Consider the following 18,776-nt stretch of genomic DNA (forward strand, 5'->3'; position numbering starts at 1 on the left):
CTTAAAGGAGTACAAGAGAGATAAGAGACACTTTAAAAGCTGCTCTTATCCCAAGCCTTTGCTCTCTACACCTTGGGAGTGTCCTCACTCTCCCAGTTCAGGTTCGTGGAGAACTGTAGTGTCTCACTGTAGTGTCCCGCCCAGGAAGCACTGCCTAAAGAGTCCTTCTTGATGCTAACACCGGTACAAGTTGCTTGTTCTTGGGTTTTCACTGCGTTGAACACAATGAGTTGCCAGTGAGGTTTTTTCTCCAGATACCATGTTAAGGTTGTACACGCTTGCTGGAGTTTCTAGGCTAGCAGTGTCTTCTCCCTAATTCCTACAGAAACGCTCTCACTATTTTCTAGCCTGATGCTTTTTAATTGATGCGCGCAAATGACGTCTGAAAGAGACTGCACTTGTCAAAGTGACAGAATATTTATCAGGGCTCATCTTTTGCCCTTTGAGTTTCAACCCAGGTTGTACAAACATCAGCCAGTAAAAAGTCAGCGAAATATGAGAAGGATGCTCGTTCAAGTAAAAATGTGGACTCGTCGCCATTCACATATGCAAAGTCGAGAAAATTAAAGAGCCAAGCTTGGAAGGCCGCAGATGATTACATGCCCTAGGAGAAGTTGGATCCGTAGCAGAAGTGTACACGACAAATTTCAAAGTGTTCATGGTGAATGTACGCAGTTCCTCGAGCTGTAGGGATCGTTGCTCCTCAAATGCTAGTACATCTCTGCTGTAGATGTGTAACTTCAGCCGTGGCTAGTTGTCATCGCGTCTAGTTGGTGTCAGGGCGATGGCTACAGCTTTGATATCACAAAATACTGCTTCCACAGTACTTTTCTCGCGCTGTGGGCACAAGCCATCGACGTGTACAGGCCCTACGCCCTTCCTCTAAAATGGAAGCCATAAGCTCTTAACCCTAAGTTCCTCAGCGGACGATTTGTATTGCTCAGCTTGCGGCACTGTGGTGCTTCGTGATACCGCCTCTTTGAGGAAGAGTCCGAACACCTAACGAGGAGCTCATCGCGTATTTGCTCTAAGCGTGGAGCTGGAGAATTACAGGCATGTTGCCTACGCGTTTGTCTTATGTGACTTAGAAATGCGGAATGACGGTTATTATAGGGCAATTTAGTGGAAAGAGGGGAAATTGGTGGTATCTCTGCGTGCCAGTTCAGGTCTGTCTGCTTTTCTTATGCTTCTGTTTCCGCTTTGCATGTGCAGTTGTACCAAAGAGACGAGACACAAACCCAAAAACACATAACGCCCACCATTCTGTACGCAGTAGTCGCACTGCGTTCTATCCTTAAGGTTCTCGTTCCCTACTTATCGGTATTAGCTAGGCGGTAAATGGGGTGGCTAGCCTGGGTGAGTTGGCCAGCCTGCTTGAGGATGGGGCATGGCTAGCCAGGGGATGTGTTCTGGCTCACCAGGGTGGCCAGTACGGCTAGCTGAGATGGAGAATATAGCTAGTCAACGCTTGGGCCGTGACAAGCATCCCGCAGGTATGTCTAGCCATAGTGGGATCTGTGGCTAGACGCGGGAGTCCGTGTGGCTGCGTGGCTAGCCACTGGAGCGGCTAGCAGGGCCGCTGCTGGTTGCAGCCCTGGTTATTGTTGTTCCTTCTGAGACAATTGAGCGGGGGATAAATGAAGAAAGAATTCTACATATAAAAGTGACATACAAGGTCCACTTTGAGGCCGCGGGGGACAGCAGGGCCGTAATACTAATAAGAAAACTGAACCTCTTGTATGCAGCAGCGCCGCATGAATCAAATGACGCTGCGCAAAAAGCCGTCTCCTCCTCAGCTTCTTGTTTCCTTCCTTCTTGTCTTTGCTTCCTAGCCACTGTGTGTGTCTCCTGCCTCTTCGCCGGTTTCTTCGTCATCTCCATGAATACATGTGTGGATACATGTATCTGAATGTATTTACATATACATATTAGTATGTACTGTATATATATACCCGTTATTATGTACATATGTATATGTACATACGTGCATTAGTCGCTGCTTTCCCTTCTTTTCTCATGCCCCACAGAGTCCAGTCGCGTGGCAGCAGTTACTGCAGCTCCACGTGGCAGACGCTAAAGGGAGAGTGCAGAGAGATCAAAAACATTGAATTAAAAAGACAGGCAGAGACGCGGCGAAAAACCGTCAGCTTAACGACATAACACAGGTCGATTGGCCGCTTCTAGCCGCAGCAGTAGAAACAGCAATAGCAGCAGCGGCAGCGCCCAGCTCCTCCCATACTGCAAAGCCGCAGCAGGTGTGCGTTGTCCTTAAAAAAAACACCTAACAAGGATTCCCATTTGGTTGTCTCCTCGTTTAATTTCCGTCTTCACCCTTTGAAACTTCCATGCAGCTCCTCCCCTCCAGTTCGAAGCCCATATGCACTAAGCTCAAAAACTTGGCCGCAGGAAGAAAAAGTGAAATAATAAACCTTCGCTGTGTGCATGCATGCTCCCCCTCCTCTCATGCACGCAATAGCAACTACCTTGTTCACCAGGACCTGTGAGCCACTGAATATGCCCTGAGCCGCGCTCTGGCCTTTCTCCGCTCCTTCCTAAAGCCCTCGTTGCGTTCCCTCCTGTTTGAAGAGAGAGACACAGCAGGAAAAAGAAAAGCGCAGGACCCGACGGAAGAGGACGAGACAGCGCATGTATTAAGCCGCTCAGGCGGTTTGTTCTGAAAGAGCGTCTGTTGGTCTCAGATGAGGCTGAGGCCTCGCCATCCAGTTGTCGCTCGTGTGGGCCCTGGGGCTCCGTGCCTGATGATAAGTGTCTATTTCTTGTTCCTTCTTTTCCCTAAACTCTATCGCCTTCCCGCGAGCAGCCTGGTGGGTCCCAAAGTCTGCAGTCCACAGCACACTGAGCAGCCAAAACAACTTTTGTCAGTACACCTGGCTACCTTGCTATGCAGCTATCCAAACATCGCTTAGTCTCAACCAGAGAAAAGTGAGCTTCAAGAGGCATTCACTTATCTAGCAGATCCCTGGTAAGCACCGAATGTGGCAAAAAAACGAAGACAAAGCAACAGAACGCAGAGGCAAAGATGCAGTGATTTTTGACACTGGACACTTTCCAGACCCAAGCGAACAGAAACGCGGGCATAGCTGTAGGTGCATAAACTACTTCAAGAAAGCAGCACAATAATCGGCAAACAAGAACGGAGGGGCAGCAAAACATCGGTCGGCACTGTCACAGACATACTGACCATGTACTGAGAATCCCTTAGTGTGAATTCGTCCATTCTCCTTCCAATTTGCCCTCCACAGTCTCCTTCTCTTGTCATAGTAAACGCCTTTGCGCGCCACGAAAGACAAACGCAAACCTCCGTCCTCCACCACAATGTGGTTGGCCTTGCGGGCTGCTTTCAAGAGGCTGCCCTCGCTACTGCCCGTAGCACTAGACCGAGCAGAAGCAGGAGGTAAACGGGACGGGACCCCCAGGCGAATACGATGCAAGGGCGATGGTTCGCCGCCAGCAGCAGTTACGGCGAGGGAGCCGTTTTTGTGCAGTACCTGACCAAACGGACCACACAGCAAACCTCCCCGTATCTGTGTTGATCTTCATCTCCCACGGCAACATGCATTTTGCTGCATTCACTCCCCGCCTCAGCCACCAAATTCAACACAGAAACCGACTGGGCAGTGGACTAATCAGGGCAGCAGTGAGACTAAACGTATTCCTCGCCACACCTCGCAACTTAAGGCAACACGCACAATAGTCCGTTTCCACCACCACAACATAAAGCTGTCGAAGGCTCTCCAGGAGATCCCTGCGACAAAATCTGTATCTGCCGACCTGTGTAAGTTTGGAGGGGTGGCCCCTAGTTCTAGGGGTTTGCTGTTCCTCCGCGGAAATATTATTGAGGGCATTCTGTTCAGTGAGCTCCTTAGCGTCTGAGTCACCCAGCTCATCCTTTGTCGAGCCTATGGGCCTCCACCACTCGTTGGGCTCGGGCGCCCGTCGTTTCTTATCACGTGCCAGGGGCCCTGCTTCGTGCTCCCATGGTCCAGCTGAGGCACGGCCAGAGGACTGCTGCGCCTGCTGCTGTTGCTGCTGGGGGTCACGCTGCTGCTGTTCGTGCTGCTGATCCTGCTGCTGGCATGAAACTTGCACTAGGTACTGCGGATGCTCCACCTTGTGCTGCTTTGCAGGTTCATCCCTGTCCCCATCGCCAGGTCTCTCATGCCCCTCAGTACGGGAACCCTGGACAGAAACAGAATCACCTGAAAGGCGGCCACCGCAAAAGAACTTGCTGGTGCTATGAGCGTCTGCTGCAGGTGATATTGAGGGAGCCTCGGTCTGCTGCTGCTGCTGCTGCTGCTGCTGCTGTTGCTGCTGCTGCAACTGTTGTTGCTGCAACTGCTGCTGCTGCAGCTGTTGCTGCTGCAACTGCTGTTGCTGCAAGTGCTGCTGCTGCAGCTGTTGCTGCTGCAAGTGCTGCTGCTGCAACTGTTGTTGCTGTAACTGTTGCTGCTGCAACTGTTGCTGCTGTAACTGCTGCTGCTGCAACTGCTGCTGCTGCATTTGCTGCTGAATCAGCTGCTGCTGCAGCTGGTGTTGTTGTAGATGCAGCTCATGCAGCAGCAACTGCTCCTGACGTTGCTGCTGTTGCTGCTGCTGCTCCTGCCGCCGGTGTTGGTGCTGCAACTGCGGAGGCTGGAGAGTGCGCCGTCGACTCTTGCTGAAGTTATCGGTGTGCTTGCCTGACTGCTGCTTCTGCTGATGCTGCTGTTGTTGCGGTTGCTGCTGCTGCTGCTGGTCCTGCTGCAGCTGCTGCTGGTCCTGCTGCTGGGGAAGGTTGCTTGGGTTCTGAGCTGGAATTCTAGGGCCATTTACGCGCCAAGTCTGAACCCATGGCGTGGAGGGCGACTGATGGAGAGTCCAGCGGCCCCCAAGGCAGTGTGCTGGGTCTATTGAAAGCCCCTCTGTCTCTTCACACTTGCTGCTGCTACAACTGCTACTGTTGTTGCCGTTGTGGAGTTGCTGCTCGCCGTGAAGTGTCTCCTCGGGGTGGGCCTCGGACAGTAAACCCCCTTCGTCCATGTGCTGCTCCCTCACGGTGCTGCTGATAGTACTATCCCACTTAGGGGCCCCCGAAATTTCGGGAGAAGAGTGCTCATCCAGGGAGCTCGGTGACTGACCGTAACAGGCGTGAGGGGGATCTGTTGAAGAAGCTCCAGCAGCGACACCAGCAGTGGTACGGAAATCGTCGCAGCCAGCGGAACTGAAGGGACCCAAAAGATGGGCAGCAGGGACTTCCTTGTCTGCAGGTGTGCTAACTTTGACATGCAGACGAGGTGGTCGGTGTGCCCAAGTTTTGTTATTTACAGCTGCTTTGACTGGAAACGCATTAGTGCTGCTGCCACCATTGCTGCTGACGCAGCTGTCGCACCATCCACAAAAAAGGCGATTTCGCGGATCTTCTGACTGGGAGGATCCCTGTGTTTTGGGTCCGCCGTACTGCCCATGCACAAGAGGGCCCTGAAATGGGTACTGGCCCAGAGATAGTCCGTTGGCTTCACTGTATTCGCAGACGCCGAATTGTCTGGAGTCGTCCCGGCAGTCTGCGCAACTGCAGCTGCAGCTGCATAAGCCATCAAGCGCCCCTCGGCAGCACGGAGGGTAAAAAGTGGAATTTGACAGCAGGCTGGCAGCAGCTTCCCGCAGGGCCTTAGTGGCAGCAACAGCAGCAGGAGATGCAGGGGGGATATACGGGTTGGGCGGCTGCGAAGCACTATCGACGAACGCCCCATGTAGCCACGGAGGCCCCGCAGAAGCGGGACCCACAGGGCTCCACGACCCGTCGAGGCAGTGCGAGACCTGCGGAGCCCCTAGGGTTGCTGCCCATGGAATCGAAGTGCTGCGATGCCTGAGGGGCTCCTCATCAGCCAGAGGGCCCTCTGAACATAAGGTTTTACTGGAGTCCTGTCTGCGAATAGAAACAGTACGGGAGACGGAGTAGGTGCCGAAAGGTATTTCTAAGAATCGGCTAAGAGGAGCATAGCTGCCGTCTATGGAACGGCGTCTACCGTCCAGCTGCTGCAGCAGCAAAGACAGAGCGGGGCCATGCAGCCCCCCAAAGCTATGGGAGGAGGCGCTCCACAAACGAGGTAATGACGCGCTGCACCACAGGCATAGCAGCGGCAGCAGCACAAAGTACAAGCAAATACTGAGGGGATAAAATATGATTAGTAGGGAAAAGAGGAGCATGCGACAAAGGAGACACAGTTTGGGAATCAGCCGCGCTCCGTAGCACATAGTCAGCGGAAGCAGCAGCAGCAGTAGCCTTTTTCGAGGTAAAAGCAATGACAGTGAATCGCATCAGCCTGATTTAGACAGGATATATAAGGTTATAAAAACACAGCGAGTAGGAAGCAAGGAGCTAACATATAGCCTCACCAAAGTATATCTACAGTGTCTAGAGTCACTGCCTCTCCTTGGCGCCCCTCATTGTGTAACCCCCGACTGCTTTCGTCTTTTGCCTCTCGCTCATAGCCACAGTAAGGATCAAGAACCCCATGAGGGCCCTGAGTTCCGTGAGCTCCCGAAGATCCCTGGACTTCCTGGGACCCCCGACTCTTTGGAATCCCCTGAGTGCCTTGCCTCTTCCTGGCTTTCCATTCTGAACAGAGCCTGTCCCAGTGAAAGAAAAAGTTGTCATGGTAAAGGGCCCACCTCCTGGCGACAGTCCTGAGGTGGGTGAGGAGCTCAAACGTCTTTAGCTCTGCGTGAAGGGCCTCCCCTGTTGGGGCTGCTGCTGCCGCCACTATTGCTGCTTCTGTTCCTACTTCTGTTGCTGTCCCTGGGGCTGCTTCTGTTGCCGATTGAGCTGCTGCTAATGCTGCGTCTGAGGCTGCAACTATGGGGGAGCCATCAGGCGGAGAAAACACCTCAGAAAATGAGGCCACTTGGCAGAAGCTGTCATCGCTCTCCCCAGCCAGAGAGCCCCCGCTGCTGGCTGAGGTGCTGGGCAGGACTGACGGGATAGGGCCCCCCAGGGGATGCTCAAATTTGATTTCGCAAGGCTCACGCTTTTTCATGAGGCCCTGCAGGCTGGCAGTTTTGCCGCAGCCCCAGGCCGCCCCTGGAGAGGCATAAGGGGCCTCGACCTGGAGGGCCTCGCCTGCTGCTGTACAGGGATCTGCGTGCACACAAAGCAAATGGCGCTGGCCACGATGGCAGAAGTGAGAACAACGAGCTCACGTTTATTTCTGCCGCTGCAGGGTGAACCAGAAGAGGGCCTGCTGGCAGCCCTCAGGGGCCCCGAAGCAGTAGACAGATACTGTGCACACTCACTCTGAATTTCGGCGCGTGACTCTGAGCTAGTCAAGCCCGCTAACTGCTGTGTAACGGGAGGCGGAGGGGCCCCGGTAGAGCACGTGGCCTCTGCAGGCTGCTGCTTGTCAGACTCCCCGTAGGCCATTTCAGCAGCTGCGCTGCGGCTGGGGTCGCCGCCGTCCATCGTGGGCCTTCTGCATGGGTGGGAGTTGATTAAAGTAAAGACAGAAAGGGAAGAAGTTGGTAAATGCTGCTGCATCTTGAAGCGGCCGCAAGGCTTTGGCGTGCACTGGCCCACGACTGGCAGGACCAGGCCAGCCGCCCGCCGGCGGGTCACGGCAGCGATACTATTAGGCAAGGGAGGAAGCTTGTTTCGGGAGAACAAAGAAATCAGCCTTCGGCAGTAGCAGTTATAAAGCAGCAGGAAGGGAAGAGAACAGTATCAGATAAGGACATAACCGGAAACAACAGAAGCAAGGGGTCGCTGCTGCAGCTGCTGCTGAATGAGCCGTGGGGCAGCACAAGTCGAGTCGCGTCGGTAGCGTGGCCCTTGGGGCCTTTAAAAAATAATATTTGCTTCAGAAATCAGACTATTGCAATTTATGTACTCTTATTTTTCATTTGTGCAGCTCATTGTATAATTCCTTGTTTTCTACTTAACGCTGCACGCCACCCAGCAACTCGACAAAGCTGCTGAGCCTGCAGCGGCAGGAACCAAAAGATGTAGCGGCCTCCATGCAGTAACCCGTAGATGTGTTTTTTATTTACCTCCATACACTATAGCTCTCACTGTCTGTCGCTTGCGTACAGAAACTCCTCGTGCTTCAACTGTACTTCACTATCAAGTAGCAGTTACTGTATATTGGCTGTTGGCGGCTGTATAGTGCTGACAGCTGCACTGCTCAGTTCTGGCAGTTTAGTGTACTAGATTATCTATTCAGAATGTTTTAGGGCTATGGAGGCGTGGGATGCTGACATCGTAAGGAGCTTTGAATGCTTTCTGCCGGCCCAACTGGCCCGCTAGGAACAATGACTAGCTAATTGCTGCTGCAAATATAACTGGCTCCCCCTGACATAAAATGTCCATGCAAATGTTTTGGAGCTGAAGGCCAGTCGGGGATTGGCCGCGAGAGCCACAAAGGAGGTGGACAACTCCCTTGTCCAGCACACACCCTTTAGGGAGGTAGAGTCAAGAGTCAGGAGCGCGAATTGACCCTCTGAAAGACAACGTTACCCTCATACAAAAGCTCTCGACTGCTGCAGCGACTTCGACAGGGATGAAGCGCACTAAAGGGATCCCCAGGGCAACATGCCTCACCCTGACCCCATGGCCCATAGCAGAAGCACAGGTCTGTCAATAGACTTTGAATGTGCTTACGTCAGAGGAGGACGGAGCCCCGCACACATACACAAATCTTCTAAGGCTCAGTGGCAAGATCAGGGATGGCGCAGCCTGGGTACCCAGAATTACTATTCGAAATGAGCCTCTTAGGTGACAATGCCACCGAATAGTATTAACTTTCAGCGAAAACGCCGCACTTCTCGACAGACGCCGAAGCTAGAAAACAGAAAGTTAGAAATGCAGTGGCAATGTCCACTGCAACCTTTCAAGCCCACAGCCCTGATTTTCCAAATTGCTCGAAAACAACTGAACCAGTTGTTAAGACCGCATTGTTTGCCACCGGTCCTGAGTAATTCATCTTTCGAGACATGTTAGATAGGCGGCATGTCAGATTTCTGATGGCAGAGTAGACCGCAGCACTTTCTCCATTTCTGAGTTGCCAAGGGCATTGGTATCAACCAATTTGACCAAAAAAGTTCATTCAAGAGGCTTGCAAGCAGCACTAGTGGCGCCATCCTTTTTATGCACCAGCTCACATCGGTCCACTTTGACTCCACTACCATGGATACTGCACTGACATGCTGCATCCCATATTAAATACCTTTGCGTTTGATCGTATAGGTGGGCTGCACCACTTGATTCTCAACAATCCGGAAACTGACTGACACAGAGCTTTCTCAGTGTGTCGGACCAACACAAAAGGCTCTGCGCAGTGAAGCTGATGTAGAAGAAAGCGACTTTTTGGAATTTACAGAGCAGCACAAGCCCAACGTCACAAATTTGTGCATTGGTTACATCAGAATTACCGGAAAGCAGAAAACCACACTTACACGTAATTTTCTCTAGACGAATTTTTCAGGATCTCATCGATGTTGAGGAAAAGCCTAACATTTTAACAGCAACATCAGCACGGCCATGCTACTGCATTCATTCACTATGCTATTCTGCAGTTCAAAAGTCCATATCGCCCTAGGTTACTGAGCCTGGATAGGATCATGGCTGAACAGCGCATGAATCAGACTATCCGCAAACAGTTTGGCATATCCAGTGTTCGTTATATCTGATAAATAGATTATTTGGTATCGCCGTTGGTTGCGCTGGTCTTACCTCGTAAATGCAGGACAACACTGTACCTCCAACTTTCATCGATGCTGTTATCTACAAGATCTGTGACATGAAGGCCTCCAACAGACATAATATTAAGGAAGATATTTCTCAGATTCGCCGGGGAAAAAGGCTCTTATATGCATCTTTTAGAAACCCAGGGTCTCATGCGTATGGACTTCAGCAATGTTCCAAACACACTTAACGCTGATTGATGTCTTATGTGAGCGTATGCACGCACTGAAGTCATCGCAACCTCCTAGCCAGCCTACGTGATGTGCCAAAAATGCCGGCTTTAAAAAGTTGTACGTAGTTTTCGTATAAGTGTCACTAGCGGCTAAGGTGTTGAGAATGCTTCCCAGCCAGGGATTAGTTGAACACTGGATCGCAAAATTTGTAATGAGGCCACGACTGTGCAAGTGGCAAACAAAATATGGGCTATAATCCGCGTGCCGTACAGCTGTGTTTGGTGTGTCGCGATCTTGGTGGGCCGCGTGTGTGAAGGAAGCGGTGGTTCAGGAGCGGCAATGCGTGAGCGAGGAGCTCTCGTGTTTATGCTTGCTAATGTTCCACAGCCTGCACAATGCCATCGGATAGCATAGGACGCTCGTCACTGTTTGCACAGTAGCGCCGACACGACAAACTCACCAAAAGATGTGGCGAAAGCCTCCGGATGCTCAGTGAGTGCAGCGTGAGTAGGATATTCGGTATGGGGGGGCTACGTCTGTCACCTGCGTGCGCACTACGAATAAATAACGTTAGTGTGTTAAAATTTAACGAGGAAGCCAAGTCGTTGAGCAATGTGGCGTTGAAGGGGTCTCCACATGTTGAGGTTCCGTAAAAGACTGAGAAAATTGTGGCCACTGTCGGAGATCTGGTTTTCTACGTGTGCTGTGGCCAAGTTGTGCAGTATATGTGTTTATTTGCTTCACACCATGTGCCAGGGCCACTTTCGAGCTCCATTACAGAGTGTAGCGCTTTGCTGCCGGGCACTTTGTTCGGACGGAGGTAGTAGTGAAAGTGGTGAAACTGCAATCAAAGCTTCGAAACTCTGCAGAAGCCAAGAATTTGTACATTTACTGCTGATCGGACGGGAAAAAGCAAAGAAAACTTCACTTTTTCTCGTGTCGCAGGTAGTGGCGTAGAAACGTTGCTATAATGAGTCCTCTATGTCCCTTGACACAAACGAAATGAGCTGCTGATATGTAAATGTAAATTTTTTAGATTTATGTGCGTTAGGCAGAACGTACTCAATTTCAACTAGAAAACCTACGAAATGAGTTGCTGGTATGTAACTTTTTTATATTTATGTGCGTTAGGCAGAACATACTCAATTTCAACTAAAAAACCTTATATATCTGAATACGCCTACAGGTTACATGGGTACCTGGGCAATCGGGCTCTTGCTGCCCAGTTTTAGGGCAGCCCAGTTTTAGGGCGATTTTAAGCGTAGCTCACGTTCTCTGCGGGAGCGGGGCAACGTGTGTATATATGTGTATACATATATATTTATGTATACATTATATAGATGTATACATATACATGTATATGCATGCATATGCGCGTACACATATATGTGTGTCTGTGTGTGTACGTGTATATGACTCTTGTCAAGTGCATGCTCACTAGGAAATGATAAAACAGAAAGAGAGCGCCGCCTTAAAGAGCTGCGTTGCACGTGCCAGCCATCTTTGTTGCAACTTGTGTGATATTTCTGGCTGCAAATTTCGCGGGCCCAGGAGGTCGAGAGACCATGCTTTCACAGTTTATGTTTGCAAAAAAGAGTTTCGTCTTAATGTTCTTATTTTTCGTGTAGGCATGCTTTCTTTTGTGAGGTCAGAAGGCTGGCTACGCTGGGAAGCATGCCTCCGCATACATGAGCAGTTACGTGATTGTCAAGAAATTTATAATAGGTATCACATGGAGGTATTACATGGAGTGCTACGAATACTTTTCCAACAAATGAGTGACACCCATAAAGTTGCCGAAAGATCTGCTAGTTGGGTTTCGTCTGGGACAAGTATATATTTGGCTATCGTCAGGCACAAACTCTGCAGCAAGGCTGCTACAGCCAGCCCTTTCAGCAACTACATTTTTGCGTACGCGGGGCTTGCAAGAAGAAAAAGCTCACGGAGAAAGACTAAGAAGTGGCTGGTAGTGATGTGCAAGAAAAAACGTTCCCTTTCTTACAAAGTTAAGGTCTGAAGGCACTTGCAGGCACTTGCCTTGTAGCGGAGCTCTACCGTCTTCAGCGTCGCTTAATTATGCACAAGCCGTGAATTTTCTCGTTTGCGCTCTTCATAATGTGTTCTCTTCTGATACTGCTAAATACCGGGTAGGCCACGGATAGGGACTGAACCCAAGAGCGAGATGGAAACCCTACGGACTGCAGCCCAAGCTGACGGCCTCTGCCAAATTGAGCGATAGCCGCTTCATCTTTCTTCGTCAGGCCTATGCCTGAATATTATCAGGTACTTTCCATTTTATTTACTATGTAGCCCAGAGATGCCAGTTTTTTTGAACGTAAAGCAATACAAAAGCGCACGATGCCTAGCTCTTCCGCGCAGTTCGAGTGTCTGGCTAGGAAAGGACGGGCTTTTCTTTGGCTATGTCTACAGGTCTCAACACTCAGCATTAAATGCATGAGCACTACCGCGTTCGGTCTTTTCCTGGGAGAAATAAGCGCTCCTAAAGCTGCTGTGGGCAGCAGGAATTTCTCCACTGTCCCAGAAATTTTTATGCTTCCACCTAAATTTCTGGTTAGTTGAACCTATCGTCCTACGGCAGAAGGGTATTGCCATATCAAAGCTGCGTCCCAGCTATTGCCACAGACTCATCGGTGTGCTATTGCTACGATTGAGACATCTTAACCACGGCTCCTCATCGCCGTTGGCAGCCTCCAGAGGCCCATCATAATCACTGGCCAACGTGCAACTCACAGCTGTTAAGTCATAAAAAACGTACTAAATATTCGTTCTACAGGTTCGATCACTGAGGTTCCGCTCCAAGTAGCTTATTTCAAGTTAGAACCGGACGATATCGAGTAGACCGCACCATCTATAGGCAACCAGTAACAAGGAAGCCGCTCGTGTCTGATTCACCTGTCCTACTTTATGTTAAAAATACGTAGATGCATTTCCGTCTTCCTTCTGAAGAGCTGGCTTGATGCGGCAAAATTCACCTAATCACGGTGCTTCCGTGAGGCCCCCAGAGCAGCCCCAGTGGCCCCCAATGCTCGTTGTGTGCGTTCGTTCCATGTGCATTTGCTGTTATGTATTAATTTCCTCTCTGCGAATTCTTGCTTTTTGTTTTTTCCGGTTGATTGGTTACTGCAGGAGCGCTAACGTGGAGCACCCGTGCTGCTCACCACATGGCCTTTAGGTACGCTCCGCATAGCCGAACGACCCCTGTGTGCTCGCATCCTCGTATCATCCGCATTAAAGGCAGAGTAACTGACGCCTCCATCCCGTGGGAGCTCCCCATATTGCTAGGATGGACTCCCGGGGGCCCTCGAGGGCCCAGTTCCATGATGGTGAGCGCCGCAGTGCGGTGCTTCTCCACCCGCCGTAAGACGGCGAAGGCCATTGGGCAATGGCATCTGCAGCAAGAGGCTCGCCGGAAGGCCCTTCTTTACCAACACAAAGTAGAAATGGGGCTGGCCAGTGTAGACTCAAGGAGCAGAAGAGAAGGCGACAGTCCAGCAGCCTCGCAGCCTGCACCGTATCTGCCCAAGTACTGCTCCTCGCTTTCAGCCTTAGAGCCAGCCCTCGCGCCTCCCGCGTTGTTTCAGGCTGTGCACATCACTCCTGAAAGCCCTACTCGCCGCAGCCTCCCAGTGGAGCTGCAGAGGGCCCGGAACCCTCGTCCTCTTGGCCGCATTTTTTCCCTAAAATCTACTGAGCTAGCCTCGGCTGTGCGGACTGCAGCAGCAGCGGAAGTAGCAGGCAAGGGAGTCGGTGCTACTGTGTGGAGCCAGCTGCATGCGGCCTGCATCAGACGAAGCCCCCACTTCTCGGCGGCTGAGGCTGCCCTGGTGCTGCACAGCTACGGGTTGGCGGGGCATCAGGCGCTGCCTGTGCTGCGCTGCTGCGTACGTACACTGTTGCTCAAATGGGGTGACGTTCGGCTTCTGGACGCGGCGAGGGCCCTTCACTCTTTGTTTGCTGTATTCAAAATACGAGATACTCAACTGCTGCTGAGGTGTATGAACAGTTTCGGGCCCCTCCTACGCAGAGACGCCGACCGGGCCCACAGGGGGCCCCTGCCCCCAGAGGAGGCCACCCAGCACTTCCTTACACTTGCGTTGCTCCTTAAGGCTTTCGCAGCAGCACAGCTGCCTTACAGCCCGCTGCTGAAAGCTGCGGCGGAGACCGTGAGGGCCCAGCTGCTGCTGCCGCAGGCAAAACCCCCATGGGCCCCCCATGAGGGTCTTCAGGGCAAAGAAGGGGCCCTCGGGTTGCGCGGCAAGCGCCAGATATTCTCCCTTCCATTGGTGGGAGGCCCCAAGGGGACTTCACAGAGGACGCCGCCGTTTCCTCCTTCCCTTTTGGTTTCAATTGTAGAGAGTCTCTCGCTCTTCGGAGTGAGGCATGAGCCGCTGCTGCAGGCCTTTGAGTCTTTTGTCTCAGCTTCTATTCCTATGGGCCGCCGCGCTGTAGCTGCTGCTTCGCCGTTGCTCCAGGGCGCAGAAGTGGAGCCGCCGCAGCAGCTGGGGCCCCCAGTGCAGCGGCAGCAGCTAGATCCTGCAGCCTCTTGGGGGCCCCCTCCTTATCTGTACGCCATAGGCAGGCTCGCCCGCACCAGCAACATCACTTGCAGCCAGAGTGGTTGGCTAGCTGTGCCGTCCCCAGCTAGCCAAGCCCCAGCTGGCCAGGGTGGCTGGCATTTGCGCCACTTAAGCCGCGCAGTGAGGGCTCTTGGACTCCTGGGGCGGACCAGTGGACTGCTAATGGACCGGTGGGTGGCTGCGCTGCGTCAGGGGGCCCCCCAACTGCCTCCACAGGATGTAGTGGGGGCCCTGGAGGCCTCCCGTGTCTGCGGTTTTTTCTGCCGGCCGCTACTGCAGCAGCTGCTGCGCTGTTTCGCCCGCAGGGCTGCAGACCGCTCGCTGCCCCTAGACAGCCACACCGTTCTAGCTGCAGCAACAGCAGCAGCAGGCCTCCCTCTGACTTGCCGGCCCTTTTGGGAGGCCATAGAGGCCTCAATCCGCCGCGGGCCTCTCTGCAGAGGGATAGGATTCAATCAGCCTCAACAAATAGGAGCCTCCCAGTCATTGGGACCCCCCGAGTCACCAGGGGAGGCCCCTGGTGCTGACGGAATCTCTAGGGACCTACCGAGCCACAGCGACGCGACATTGACTGAGCTGCAGCCCGGTGCTGCTGCTGCTGCTGCAGCTGCTTCCTCGCAAGCTCTGTGGGGTGGGGAAGACCGGGAGGCGGGATCGACTCCAGCAGACAGGGTCTCTGGAGTAGCAGAGGTGGAGGCGGGGAAGGCGGAGGCAGAATTGGCTGTGGCCTTACTAGGAGCTATTGCTGCTGCTGCACCTGCCCTACCTGTGGACCTCCTCGCTGCAGCAGCACCGACCCTGATACGGCTGCAGCAGCGGCGCCTGCCCCTATCTGCCTCCCTGACAGCATTAGGCAACGCTAGCCTCCTTTGCTGCAGGGCAGAACTGGAAGATAAAGTACAACGTGCTAGAAGGCAGCAGGACGCGCCCTCCAGCAGCAGCAGCTGTAGTAGTTGTAGCAGCAGCAGCTTGGATGCACTGGTCACAGCGGCAGAGCTGGGGCAGCACTTGAAGCGCAGCAGCAGCCAGCAGGTCAAGTCCCTTCTGCTGTTGCAGCGCCGGCAGCTGGAGAGCCTGCGGGGAGCTGCAGTGCCACAAGAGGGAAAGGGGGGGGATACGGGCTGGCACAAGCTGGTTGAGGGCCCCCTTGCAGGGGACTGGCAAGCTTTGGAATTGTGTGTCTACGGCATTTTGGTCGCCGGTCCCGCCACCGCTGCAGCGCCTGCTGCCCTCTTGCCAGAGAGGGAGGCTGAGGTGGAAACAGACCAGCGTGCTGCATGTGTTGAGGCACTGGAGGTCTTGAACCACATCAGAAGACTGGTGGTGGCGAGGAGGGACTGCTGCAAACTTGTCTTTGGCTCACTGGAGGAGGCTGTGGCCCTTCTCCACCTGGAGCTGCTGCCCTACTGCCCAGATGCTGCACTCGCAGCAGCAGCAACGAGGCTGCTGCAGCAGCGGAAGCGTCTTGAACAGCAGCAGCCAACGAAGCCCAATGCAAGAGGAGCTATCGGCAACAGCAGCGTCAAGGGCAACAGCATCAGCAACCGCCACAGCGGGAGCACCAGGAGCAGCAGTCTGCCCCAACACGCACGGGCTCCCGTCTCGAATGCAGAAAGGGCCCTTTCGTGTTTGCCTTCTAATATGCTGGCCAGAGGCCCCAGGGAAACTGTTCCACGACCTCAGCAAAGTGGGACCTGTGACCCCCTCTGGGTACCAGCAGCGGAGTCCCTAGAGGTGATTTTAAGCTGCTGCAGCAGCAGACTGGTGACAGCCCCCACTCCTTCTCTTTTGCACGCATCTGTAGTCACGCTGAGGGCCCTTGCCCACCCCCGAATGCTGCGGGGGCTCTTACGAGAGATGGGGGAGGCCCAACTGCAAAGGGAGGCGAGCGCTACGGACTCGACGGCTGTGCTGCAGCTGCTAGAGCCCGAAGAAGCTAGTAGCGCTTCCAGCCACCCTTTTTCTCATATTGGGTCAGAGCGAGACCAGAAAACATCCACTATGAAGGAAGCAGCAGCTAGCCCAAATCCCCGAGAGATTACTGAGCCTTTATCGGAAGTAGCACCAGCAGCCGCCTACAGCGAAAGTGTATCAGTAGAGGACCAGGAGCTAGGAGCAGCTCTGCTGCTGGTGGAAATCTGTCTCTTGGTTTTAAGTGTCTTGAGAGAGAGAGTGACGCATTCCCTGCTGCAGGCGAACGAGCTCGCGCTGCTGGCTGCAGAGGCTCAGCAACTCCTCCGGCGGCTCACTGCCCCCAGAGACTCCTTTGAGGCTTCAGAGAAGCCACAGGGGCTTCAAGACGCGATAAATGACCCGCAGACGCAAACAGCTTCCCCACAAGGGCCCCCGCAGAGGCCTGGGGCACTTGAAGGAGTGGACGAGCCTCCGCCTGACGCTGCTGAAACTGTGCGCAACTTTTCAGAAGTAGGCAGCGGGGCTGTCGCGGCTGATGAAATCAACGGGGAGGGCCTTGGAGGCGCAGCTTGGGACAGCCTGCTGCAACTAGAGAGCGAACTGGCCGCGTTTTTGGGGTCCCTGGCAGACCTGTGGCGCACGAAGCCCTGTACTGTATTCGCCGCGGGGCCTTCCAGCAGCTTTAGCGTTTGCATGAAGTTGGGGCTGTTGGGTACTGGTTTGGCTGCTACAGCAGATTCTTTGGCCTCTGCCCGCCACCGGGAGCATCTGCGGTCCGTGGCTTCTACTGCTGGGGTCCCACTTCCAGCCACCGCAGGAACAGAAATTGGAGAAGAGGCACTGCGCACTGCAGCACTCGTAGAGGCTCTTTGCCCTGCCGTTTATACTCCAGAGGGGCTGCGCTGGCTACGGAGCCGAGCCAGGGGTCGCAGTGCCGATTGGTCGCAGACTAATGCGCGCCCAGATTTCTTTTTCTTGTTTCCATTGAGGCCAGTCGATGCCGATGCCTATCTTTACAGAGCGCGTGCAGGTGCAACACAAGAGACGACTACTGAAGGAAAGAGCAGTGGAAACGCAGGTGCTTTTGCTGCAAATGCACCTGAAGCAGCTGCAGCGCTATCATCAAAGCCAGTATCAGCAGCAATTCACGGACCAGATTGTGATGCTGGCACCATGGGCAGTTTTCTCGGTGTGATATCTGCGATGGAAGAAGATGATCAGGAAGGAGAACACCGAAGAGAGAGGCCCTCAGCCGCTGCTTTGCTAAAACAAAAAGAGCACCGCGACTTGGCGCTAATGTGGCTGTCGCAGCTCATGAGGTGCTGCGTAGCCCTACACTAGGAGGTCTTGCTGTCTTCTTGCTGTCTATCGCGGACCGTAGGTAGTTGGGACAAGGTTTCACGCACATCCGGGCTGGCTACAAGGGGCTGCAGCCTGAATTGAGCCTGAATAGAACCCGCATCCTGTGGACGGTCAGGTGGAAGGCTGAGGCACTGCTTTGTCCAAATTCTTTATGTCTAGAACGCATGGAACAAGAGCAAAGGTGCAACAATGGAGAGTATAGGGCTGGTCTTTTTAACTTGCTTTCGTTATTTTTTAGTCTGTCGTCTCATAAAGGCACGTCCCAACTGCATCCCCTCCAGCTTTGAACTCAACCGGGAAAGTTTCCCTTTTTTTATTGTGGACGAGTGGGTACGTGCCCGTAAAACTTATATATGAATAGTCAGAAGCTGTTAGACTCAGCCATACAGCCTACGCGTTTTTCCCGACAGCACGCAGCAACGGAGCAATTGCAGCGCGTGCATCTGGCAATCTGCATTCCTATAAATCCGCAACAAACCAGTTAGGCGAATGCAATGCCCGGCGACGCATCGGTCATGAGGTAATTCAGGCTGTCGCCTGTCGTTGTGCGGGTCAACGAAGTGAGGCGGGAACGAAGCCTCAGGGTGCTACAGAAAGTGCGGAACAAGCGCACGCAGGGGCTGCATCGTCACCGCACAATTCAAGTTCACCAGCAGTGGGGATTTTCCCCATCAGGATGCAGTTGTAAGGGGAACTGGAATAATTGTATCTCAAACGTGTAACACCTGCAGCGTTGCACTAGGCTCCGTCACCTGACAGGGATGCCCCACCCTCAAAACAACTACAGCATGCCTAAGTGGTTCGACGCAACACGCTGATTTTTTGAATTGGAAATTCTGGGGAAATAAGCTCCGCTACGCCGGTAAGGCATCTGTCAATAATGCAAAAGGCGACTAGGAGCATTCAGGAGTTTTGTCCCTCTACGAACACCGTATACAGACTCATTCTGAGTCCAATGCGTATTTGATGTGCTCATATTTTGAAGAATAATTA

General features: G+C 53.1%; 2 protein-coding genes across 2 annotated transcripts; one reads left to right on the forward strand and one right to left on the reverse strand.

Annotated features, from left to right (window-relative positions):
• Positions 1 to 2,660: 2,660 nt before the first annotated feature.
• ETH_00009105 (uncharacterized protein) lies at positions 2,661 to 7,459 on the reverse strand (the record flags this gene model as incomplete). Its single annotated transcript, XM_013378378.1, has 5 exons — positions 2,661 to 2,839; positions 3,203 to 3,509; positions 3,793 to 6,118; positions 6,397 to 7,138; positions 7,294 to 7,459. The coding sequence occupies 5 exons, from the start codon at positions 7,457 to 7,459 to the stop codon at positions 2,661 to 2,663; spliced, it is 3,720 nt and encodes a 1,239-aa protein (XP_013233832.1).
• A 5,632-nt stretch (positions 7,460 to 13,091) lies between these two features.
• Positions 13,092 to 17,762, forward strand: ETH_00009110 (uncharacterized protein; the record flags this gene model as incomplete). Its single annotated transcript, XM_013378379.1, has 1 exon — positions 13,092 to 17,762. The coding sequence occupies one exon, from the start codon at positions 13,092 to 13,094 to the stop codon at positions 17,760 to 17,762; it is 4,671 nt and encodes a 1,556-aa protein (XP_013233833.1).
• Positions 17,763 to 18,776: the final 1,014 nt, after the last annotated feature.

This window comes from Eimeria tenella, genomic scaffold (genome assembly GCF_000499545.2).
Source record: "Eimeria tenella Houghton genomic scaffold, Eth_scaff81, whole genome shotgun sequence".
NCBI classification, from domain to species: domain Eukaryota; phylum Apicomplexa; class Conoidasida; order Eucoccidiorida; family Eimeriidae; genus Eimeria; species Eimeria tenella.